At 45.8% G+C, this 11,499-nt stretch overlaps 1 protein-coding gene across 1 annotated transcript in view; it reads left to right on the plus strand.

Annotated features, from left to right (window-relative positions):
• Window positions 1-11,499, plus strand: part of LOC141105653 (alpha-2-macroglobulin-like protein 1) — a 245,551-nt gene that overhangs the window by 219,397 nt on the left and 14,655 nt on the right. The window contains exons 32-33 of the mRNA XM_073595630.1: window positions 6,818-6,908; window positions 7,102-7,170. Coding sequence (XP_073451731.1) covers window positions 6,818-6,908; window positions 7,102-7,170 — 160 coding nt within the window. The remainder of the gene's footprint in view (window positions 1-6,817; window positions 6,909-7,101; window positions 7,171-11,499) is intronic.

Genomic DNA, 11,499 nt, shown 5'->3' on the forward strand with positions numbered 1-11,499 from the left:
GGTATAGATCCCCTCTGGGGGAAAACTGGAGAGGGTCCCACTAGCCTGGGAGGGAATCTGTGAGGAGTAACAGGTTGAGCCATTTTGGTAATTCGTATCTTGACTCCTCTCCTGCGAGGGTTCTGATCTGGCTTGAGCCTAGGATGAGCTCTGGGAGTCTGCTCCTGTGAGTGCTTGGAACCTTGCTGCAGTTTCTAGGTATGGTTGGGTTTTTTGGAGCTTGTTGATGTAACAGGGCACCCAGTTGACTCCTTCACCGGGGCCCTCTGGAGTTTCCCGCCGGCCTTGGGCGCTGTGCCTCAGACTTCACTGGGCTTGGGCACACTTGGTGATGATGTTAAACTCCTCCAAAGTTGTAACAGATCCCTTGGTTTTCCACCTTTTTAACCCGAGCAACTGTAGGGTTTGACGGTTTCTTGGGTGCCGAAACCTCATCACTCTGTGGAACAGTTAGTTTTGCGGTCACCATGGCCATCATCTCTAACACCTCTCTTTGCATCTGAAGCATCAGGTTTTCCAATTCCATATCGCTCCTTGAAGAATGTTGGGTACGTGGGGACCAAACCATTGGGTCAGTGGTCACCGTCAGAACACTGGGTTCTTGAAGACTCTGGAAGACATTTGGCTGACATTCATCTCCCTTCAATGAGTTGTTGGGCTGAACTTTCTTCCGCTTCTTTTCCCTTTCCATCTCCATGTTGGCTGCTTCGTTAGTTTCCTCTATGAGTACTTCATCTGAAATGGAGGGATCATCCAAATACTGCCTTAATTGGAACTTGATGTAATTACTTCTCAGTCCTGTACTCACTGACCTTAAGAATTTCTTTTGTATCAGCTCAGTCCCTAAGTGTTCATCTGGGTCTTCTCCTTGTGAGACTAACAACAGACGGTGCTTCAACTCGATAGCCCTGAACAGGAAATTCTGAGGGGTTTCTCTACTGTTCTGTGCCATATTTAACAGTTGCTGATACAGTTCAGAAGCATTTTCCTCCTTGTAATGGCTTTTTAATATTCTCCTTAGTTATACTAGGGTCAGGCCATTCTTCATTTCCACCATACTTCTGAGACTTAGGCCGGGGCTAATTGCTTTTACTACAGCTTCTACAATCTTGGATTCAGGATACCCTCTGTGAAATCCCACATTGATCTGATGCATTAGGTTTGTGTAGGACAGCTTGTCTTTCTCTTCCTTTTCACCTATCTGACCTTCAATCTTAAAGTCCTTCCTGATTGTCACCTCTTGCAGGTTACCACGGGCAAGTGTCTGCATGACCGAGACAGGTCCTTGTTTTGGGTGACTGTCACTTGAACCTTTGCTCTTAGTATTTAGTTCCCTTATCTGCTCCGCCATCAGTCTGGAGGTCTCCTGGAACCTTTTTTGTATACTGTGATACTTCAGATCGGCTAATGGCTGTCCCGGTTGGGGATCTCTCTTCTTCTTGTCAAGGAGCTCTAACACACGTTTATTCAGAGTTGACGGAAAACGGCCTTTGTTGGCTGCAGACTCTGATTATCTGGAGCTGGTAGAGTTTTCACCTGGACCCTCAGGGTGGGTTAGGTAGAACTTTGTTTTGTTAGCCAGTTGCACACTTGTACCTTTGAAGTGTTCTGGAACCCCCTTTCTCCACTCCAACAGTGCATGAGTGCGGGAGGTCTTCTGATCTGCTCTGACGTCAATCACCCATGCCTTTCTGTCTGGGGACAGGGCCTTTACCACTTGTCTGACTTGCTCTTCCTCCCAGGCCTCCCCTGGGAGCTCAATTGCCATGCTCGATTCTGAGGGGGCGCCTTCTGCCTCACATCACTGAATCACAGTGGTAGGATCCATTCTTGTTCTCTCAAGAGTGCCCTCTGGGGGGGGTTTGATTGTAGAGTAACAGGATCCCAGACGAGCCCCCACATGTAGCACTCACCCCCGTAGGAGCTGCTGGTGAATGTTTCATCCTGTACCCTGCCTATCAACCCCAAGAACAGACTCAACCTCTCTGCCACACCTGTATGGTGATGTTAGTGTGAGACCTAGCAGTAAGGAGAAATACAGTAATGGTACACCACACAGTATATTTATCATATCCTTGGAACCTGTCACTTCACCGGTTGCAGTAATACATATAGTCTCACACCAATTGTCAATTAACCATGTAAGAAGTTTACTGAGAAGATACTTAGCACAAAAAACAAAGTGGTAACTTAAATATAGAGAATGACAATATATAACAGTCAATATGAACATGAAACTGATAATTCAATGACCACCATAAGGATGTGTATGCAGACAGGCGTACAGTAAGACCGACGCTCAATATCCTCAAACACTTATATTAAGCGCCTTCCCACTAACCTCAAAGCATACGCACCAAATCTGCGATAACAGTTATGAACATGCAGTAGTACAACACAATACATATATCCTATGCTCAAGGGCTCCCCCTAGGTTGTAATGCAATGTTCCCAATGCAAAATAAACTATGGTGCTATGTAGAAGATGATAGAGGTCCCTTGTCTTCTTGATCTTGAGCTAGCTCAGGGTATTAGACTGCAGTATTTGTAAATCCAACAGAGAGAAAGGTAGACAGCAGGCTATAGGATAAGTGATGTGCTGATAATTGTGTACTTGCAAAACAGAAGGCACTTATAGTATTTCTCCTTAGTAGTGGATGTGATACAGCCTATGGATAAGTGAGATCACTTCTGTGGGACTGCAAGTCTCACCAACAGTCTATAGCTGACACACTTAGTCAACAGTACACTATATTGATCTGGGCAAGTGCCCGCTCACCACAACAGCCCAAATGCTTGCAAGGCTCCTTTCCTGATATCTCAGTCCCGAGCCAAACTGGCGCCGTCACACCGCACCACTCCTTAAGATGGCTGATGACTGTAATGCAGGAAACCTCTAGAAATCTTGTGTTCTTCGGTCATCTGCACGCTGGTCCAGCTAACTGTGCTCTGGAACTCCTCCGAGGCCAAACGATTCCACTCTGCGCCTTACAGGCCCCAGTCCATCGGTCACACACACAGACCTCACTGCAAGCAGGCTTTAAATGGCGTCCCAAGAGGCCGGAAAATGGCCACGCTGCCCTTTTTATTTGCTTACCCAGCAGACTGTTCTGTGACCTGGCATTGTGGGCAGGTAAACTGGGCATTGTGGGTCAGTAATTCCCAGGCTGAGTTTAAGCACATGAGTCACTTCCTCATTGAACTACATCCCCCACAATGCTTTGATGCGTGGCTTTACAGAAACCAAACAAAAGTCCTAACTGCATTAAAAGAAAAGGACACTAGAGGGAGCCAAACTCTTACTTAAAGATAATCACATTATTTAACATAGTAACTTGAGTGGCAAAATCCCTGCGCTACAGTAGTTTGCCTGGTATTTTAATATGTGTTATTTATTCTATGTTGTATTTTATTTGTATAGATGATTTATTTGTAGTGTAGTTTTAATTTTCTTAATTTTATTTGGTGTTAATGGCTGATATTGGTAATTTTGTTGTGTTTTTGCATCTTGTTCAGTTTATTGCTGTGATCTTGTGTTGTCTTTGTTAAGTGTGTCTCTGTCGTAACAATTTACCAATTTCCTTTAGAATTATTTAACAAGGGGACCCCCAGATCCTGCCCCCTATGTGAATGGATATCGGGTACATCGTACCCCTACCCATTCACCAGAAAAAGTGTCAAAAAGTAAGAAAAACAGGAAAAAGTTTATTACAAATCCTTTTTTTTTTTAAAGTGTCAATGTACATCCACCATCAATCACGACGCCCTTGGGACCTGAAAAATAGAAAAAAATTACTTCACATGACTTCAGAAGGGGCGGGGTCACTCGGTTACATCACCCCACTCCTTGCCTATATAAGAGCTGTCAAAGTACAGAGAGATCATACGGCGGGTAGCCTCCCATGGAGGCAGAAGCATTTTCCAGTTTTTCTATTATTTGGGTTCCTCAGGAGTCGCGATTGACGGTGGATTTACATTGAGGAACACTTTTTTTAATAAGGGATTTGTCAAAAACAGTTTCCTGTGTTTCTTACTTTTTTTTGGTGAATGGGTAGGGGTACAAGAGGGGGGGGTCAGGATCTGGGGACCCCCAGGGAAGAGGCCCTTGTCCCCATCAACATGAGTTGCTTTGAGGTGGGGGCTATAGCTCCCCCTGCCCCAAAGCACCCCCCCCCTATGTTGAGGGCATAGGCCTGGTATGGTTCAGGAGGGGGGAGGGGGCACTTGCTCATCCCCTCCCCTTTTTCTGACCTGCCGGGCTGCATGCTCAGATAGGGGTCTGGTATGGATTTTGGGGGGGCCCACACAGTTTTTTTATGTAATTTTGGTGTGGGGTGTGGGGTTCCCCTTACAATCCATACCATACCTTAAAATCCATACAAGACCCCAAAGGCCTGGTATGGGTGGGGGGGGGGGGGTTTACTTTATTTTTTTTTACCAGCACTTTTTTTTATTCATCTGTCAGCGGGGAAACACCTTGACAGATGATGACTCATCAGTTGTTAAGGACACGGCGGCCGGCTTCCCAGCCCCATTCCTTAACAACGAGCTTACACTGCCCCCTAATTGGGCAAAGCTTTGCCCAATCAGGGCAATGAATGCACTGTGCAGCGCTCAGTGCACTGCAGGGTGTTCATCGGGGCGAACACCAGGCGAACACCCTGCAAATTGGAGTGTTCGGTGAATGGCCGAACAGGCAAATGTTCGGCCCGAACTCATGCTTGGGCCGAACCGTTCACCCATCCCTATGCCCAAATACCATGTGAGGTTCCCAGGCAACTTTAGATGGTAACCTCAACAGTAATAATTTAAATAAATATATAAATATAATAAATAAAAGCATAGTAAAAAGCTGCTGAATATGTAGACAATATATATATGTAGAAATATAAGTATTGCCATTTCTGTTGTTTGGTAACACTTGGATGTACTGTATGTTTACTGTTTTGGTTTTTTTTTATTAGCTTCATGCTCATCAAACACTTGACTCAGAACTAGATGCACAGATATGTTCACTTCCAACCTAGTAATAAGAGCAGGGCTGGTGCTAGACTATTTTGCACCCAAGGCAAGACCATCTTCCTGCACCCCCCCCCCCCCCACAAAAAATAAAAAATAAAACTTACATTTTTTTTAAAATGAGTAGAAAATATTAAAACAGCCTGTATCTTGTGTGACACGACACAGTCCCGCTTTATATTACCTGCTATCTGTAATGTTTCTCTGGATGCTGGACTTTGTGCCATGGGGCAGTGTGCTGGGGTCTAGCAGTGTGCCGCACTGGGATCACAGAAAACTTGGTCTCTGTATGTTCTGAGTGCGGAACCCTGACATCGGCTCTCACATCCTGGGCCTGTTGTGGGGAGTGCCGGGCCTTCCTCTTTGAGGTGCCCCCAATTGGTGAGTCTCTATGTAACTACCTGGTACCCTGCCAAGACACAATGCACTATGGACCATTGCTTCTAAGGTCACCAATGTGGCCACATCATCTGCAGAGCAACACCGGGTCTCTCCAGACCTGGTGAAAAAGGAGAGGAAGATAGTACTCACCAGGGCTCCCCCATGGACTATGGGGTTGAGCGCTTCCCCAGTGCCAGCGAGGTCAAGCTCTGTCGAGAGCCTGCATCAGAGGTGCCATCCATGGAAGCCATTGAGGCACCACCACCTACAGCAGCACACCCAGCAGGAGAAAGTGGTTCTCTAAGATCATTGGTGGTATAGCCGCCGAGGAACCAATACAGTCGGTGGTGATCATTCAGCTTGAGGCATGGCCTGGGGCTTTGTGGGACAGCTGGCGGAGCTGGAAAAATCTGTGACTCAGGTCGCTCCACCTGCAACATCTTCACCAGTCCCCACCGCTGTTTTGCCTGAGAGGAAGCGCTAACACAAGGTCCACATACCATGGAATACCATGGAAGACCTGGCACCCTCCTTACCATCGAGTTAATGGAGGAGGAAGGGGGAAGACCAGCAGTGCCACAGAGACCCCCCCCAACGCCCACCATCCTACCTTCTCCCAGGACAGGGCTGCCACCTCATGCCATTGTCATGGCTCCAGTGGTGGATGATCAGGGACGTTAGGGAACTTTATGGACTTGAGTTCCCCTATGTCCTGAAAGCTTTGTTTCATATCTTAGAGGCACAGTGGCCTTTTTCCAGGTGCCTAAACACTATCAGGTGCTTGCGGAAGGGACAGCCACCTATACAGAGTATATCAGGAGTGGAACGATGGATGTTATATTTACATGCACAAGGTGGTGGTGGGCAATTCTGAGGACATCCATTATTATGTAGCTAGGCAGGTTCGGGGTACAGAGGAGTGGAGAGAGTACCTGGACCCCAAATACTACATCTAGTTTTCCCTTCAAAATTATTTGATTCTGTCGTTTGTTTTATCAGCATGCACTTTCATTACTGCGTAATGCGTATTCTGTATGTGATTTGCTCCTATTGAGGTACGGCCTCAATAGTAACACATCGCATACACAATATGCAAGTACAAGCCGCAGAGGTGTGCACAACAGCAGTGAGCAATAGGATGCAGCCTTACGGTGGACTGTGTGGGGAAGCCAGCGGAGTGGTAGACAGTAGGGAAACCAGCGGCCGACGAGAATAAGAGTAACCAAATCCTGGAGCTGCACTAAGATTACAAAAAAAGAGAAAGATGACAGAACATACAGCTATAAAGCTCTGCAGGATAATCAACAAAATAAAAATAGAAATGATGATGACTTCATAACTGTAATTTTCTGGGATGTTTTGGGGGTCTCATACTGAACAATAAAATCATGCTACAACTTTTTTAAAATATTTGCAGATACACAGGTGCTCGAAAGACATCCAACATGGCTATTATAGAGGTGAAGATGTTGTCTGGCTATATTCCTGTGAAGAGCTCGCTAAGAGAGGTATGTCATTGCCATTTCCCTTTGTGTTTGGATTTAGATTTATTATGCGATGGATACTAGCACATTATGACTTTGCCTTGCAGGAAATAAAAAAAAACATCCAGCGGTTTACAACCGCTTTAACACAATCGCATGTGCATTGTACTGTGGAGTCCTAATACCTTCTAATATATACAGTATTTTCTCTTCACAGATGGAGAAAAAACATGGGATCCAAAGATGTGAGATCAACAATGACTTGGTGACATTTTATCTGAATGAGGTTTGGGTTTACTGTATTTAGATTTTTTGTGTCTATATGCATTAACACATTTAAGTATAACTAAAGGCAAAACAGGTGTAGAAACAAATACTATGAGATACAGAAGGGAGTTCAGAGGTACCACCCACAAATAGCAGAACTGAATAATATGCTAACGATATTTCAAATTTAATGCACAAAATCTATTAAAATACATAGCATAAAATTGGACCCTACACAGTTTAATATGTAAACAGATGTAAAAATGTGCATGCCAACACCCAGGGGTGTACCTAGAGCATTTGGCACCCGGGGCCCATCCTATATCTGGCAATCCCCCTCCAACTGTAAAATGTAAAAACACCCACAAAAAAACACCCTCCTCTGCCAAGATCAGCGTTTTTGAATTCTGAATTCTTTTTTAAAAATGGCGCTGTTGGCTGCCGAGCAAACCAGAAGTGACACTGTGCTGTCGCTTCGGGGTTTCTACATCAGAGACCCGACCAAAGGCAAATCCGGCTTTGTTCGGGTCTCTGGCCAGCCGGCTGGTGGCTCAGGTCTCCGGGTGGGATGGGAAACCTGGGTGGAGCTGTGGGGGGATGGAGACATCCCCTCCTGCTCCTTGTAATAACAGCCGATGCTGTTACATAGATATATATATATATATATATATATATATATAATAAGGAAATTCCCCTAAATGGACTTTACCAGCACTTGCTAAAAAATATGTATATATTTACATAATAATAGTATATGACAGAGTATAAGAAATAAAAGGATTTTTTATTTAAACACAACATGGCTTAAAAACATAATGTTTCATAGATTCAACAGAGCATATCACATAATTACATAATCAACAGTGTGGTATTCTTCACAAACAGTGAGTTATGCAAGGGTTCACACCCAACGCGTTTCGGAATAAACAGTGTTTTTGTCCTTCTTCAGGGATGTAGCAAAAAAGAGAGCGTTTCGTCTAAAACAATTAGAATATAGGATAATGAGTGAATTGTCACAAATTATATATATAGGTATATATTTATCCAATCATAGTCAAGTAAGAGTAAATCACTCACTTTGTAATATGCTAAATTGGGTTACTTTAAAAATCCAAAATTGGAATGGCATTGGGCATTGTTGCTGGTGCAGTTGTCATGAAAGCATCAAAAATAGTGCTGAGTGGTATCAATTGGTGGTGGTCCCAATTCAATGGGGCATAGTATCTCACCTATCAATTTCCTTATTCTATATATATTTGTACTTGGATGTGGCACAGCCTCGGTTCACCTAGGGAAGCAAATCACCCCATATTGACATAGTTACATAGTTAGTAAGGTTGAATAAAGACATCAGTCCATCCAGTTCAACCTGAGTGAGTGTGGGTGTGTGTCCACAATTATCCCTATCACTATACATTGTGTCTCATTAAGATGCTCATCTATTATTATTATTTAAGGTACCCACCAAGCGCCGTGAATTTACGCAGCTCTCCACACATATATCGCACACTCGCATCGGTCTCTACCCTTAAGGAGCCCACAATCCAAGGTCGCCAACTCACAATCATATACTAGGGCCAATTTTTTTTTATTTTGGACAGAAGCCAATTAACCTACCAGCATGTCTCTGTTCATCCGTGGCAGCCAGTGACAATGGATGGGACAGGACAGAGGTGTCAGTCACTCAAGTGTGAGCAGATCCCACATTTTTGGACAGATCATGCCACGGTCAGGGAAGTGGAGAGCTGGACTGGAGCTGCTATGGGGAGACATCCGAGTGAGATGGGGAGACAGCCGACGATACAAAGTATGGCCCATACTTTGCATTATTTGCTGTCCTAAGGGACAGCTCTGATAAAGAGATCCCACTCTATGGCAATCTCTGGATCAGATCTGTCCCTGGGGACAGCAGACAATGGCATCATTGGCATTGATGATTTGATTCAGATTTTGGAACTGACCTGCTGACAAGGCGTGTTGCTTGCTGGACCATGGACAGGATTTGATGACCGCAGGGAAGATGGCAAGATGCTGCTGTGACCTGCTGCTTGCTGGATGGATCTCATGGCTGCAAGATGTGGGTGTAGGTCAATGTATATCTACACCTGGGCTGCAGACACCCCCCCTTATCAGACCAGCTCATCTACTCTATACCTGGGTGGTGAACACAGCAACACCACCACCCCCCTTATCAGATTAGCTCACAGCTCAGCTACTATAGGTGGGTGGTGGTCACACAGCAATATACAGCACACGCCTGGATTCTGCACCCTGTACATAGCACATGTCTGGATTCTGCACACTATGTATATCACAATAGCACATGCCTGGATTCTGCACCCTGTGTATAGCACATGCCTGGATTCTGCACCCTGTGTATAGCACATGCCTGGATTCTGCAACCTGTATATAGCACATGCCTGGATTCTGCACCCTGTACATAGCACACGCCTGGATTCTGCACCCTGTACATAGCACATGTGTGGATTCTACAACCTGTACATAGCACATGTGTGGATTCTGCACCCTATACATAGCACACGCCTGGATTCTGCACCCTGTGTATAGCACAATAGCACATGCCTGGATTCTGCACCCTGTGTATAGCACATGCCTGGATTCTGCACCCTGTGTATAGCACATGCCTGGATTCTGCACCCTGTGTATAGCACATGCCTGGATTCTGCACCCTGTACATAGCACACGCCTGGATTCTGCACCCTGTACATAGCACATGCCTGGATTCTGCAACCTGTACATAGCACATGTGTGGATTCTGCAACCCCCCCCCCCCTATCAGGTCAGCTTCCTATACCTGGGTGGTGGTGGAAACCCCCCTTTCTCTGTCAGACCAGCACAGTCAGGGTGGCAGGGCAGACACAAACACTCCTCCAGCCTCTTCTCGCAACCCACACACACCACCTATCACTAGCTCACCTCAGGCTCTCAGCTTCAGCTGGGGACGTCTGGACTCTGGAAGACTGTGTGGACACAGTGTGTAACAGCAGCCGCCCCCAAGCTGAATGATGACACACACAGCTCAGCTGCTCAGCAGTGGGTGGAGCTAGCAGGGGAAAACAGTAATCAGACCATACTATTTTGGCCACGGTGCTGGGGGTGTTCCAGCTGACAAAAAAACTACTAAACAGAGCAGCCAGAGCCAGGGATGCCCTCGGGATTCTGTCAGACAGTGTCACCTGACCTGGGTGCAGAGAGCACCCCTATAGTAATGCCATCCGGCCACTGACACCCCCCAATGTGTGGCACCCCGGGGCGGATCGCCCCCCCCCCTTGGTACGCCCCTGCCAACACCTCTATGATGGCCAACTCTTTTCTATATATGTGTGTGTGTGTATTTGTGTATATATGTATTTATAAAGAGAGAGAGAGAGAGAGAGAGAGAGAGAGAGAGAGAGAGAGAGAGTACACCCCTCTCATTTTTGTAAATATTTTATTCTATCTTTTCATGTGACAATGAAGAAATGACACTTTGCTACAATGTAAAGTAGTGAGTGTACAGCTTGTATAACAGTGTAAATTTGCTGTCCCCTCAGAATAACTCAACACACAGCCATTAATGTCTAAACCGCTGGCAACAAAAGTGAGTACACCCCTAAGTGAAAATGTCCAAATTGTGCCCAAAGTGTCAATATTTTGTGTGGCCACCATTATTTTCCAGCACTGCCTTAACCCTCTTGGGCATGGAGTTCACCAGAGCTTCACAGGTTGCCACTGGAGTCCTCTTCCACTCCTCCATGACGACATCACAGAGCTGGTGGATGTTAGAGACCTTGCGCTCCTCCACCTTCAATTTGAGGATGCCCCACAGATGCTCAATAGGGTTTAGGTCTGGAGACATGCTTGGCCAGTCCATCACTTTTACCCTCAGCTTCTTTAGCAAGGCAGTGGTCATCTTGGAGGTGTGTTTTGGGTTGTTATGTTGGAATACTGCCCTGCGGCTCCGAAAGGAGGGGATCAGACTCTGCTTCAGTATGTCACAGCACATGTTGGCATTCATGGTTGCCTCAATGAACTGTAGCTCCCCAGTGGCGGCAGCACTCATGCAGCCCCAGATCATGACACTCCCACTACCATGTTTGACTGTAGGCAAAGACACACCTGTCTTTGTATGCCTCACCTGGTTGCCGCCACACACGCTTGATACCATCTGAACTAAATACGTTTATCTTGGTCTCATCAGACCACAGGACATGGTTCCAGTAATCCATGTCCTTAGTCTGCTTGTCTTCAGCAAACTGTTTGCAGGCTTTCTTGTGCATCATCTTTAGAAGAGGCTTCCTTCTGGGATGACAGCCATGCAGACCAATTTGATGCAGTGTGCGGCGTA

Source organism: Aquarana catesbeiana, linkage group LG08 (assembly GCF_042186555.1).
Source record: "Aquarana catesbeiana isolate 2022-GZ linkage group LG08, ASM4218655v1, whole genome shotgun sequence".
NCBI lineage: Eukaryota > Metazoa > Chordata > Amphibia > Anura > Ranidae > Aquarana > Aquarana catesbeiana.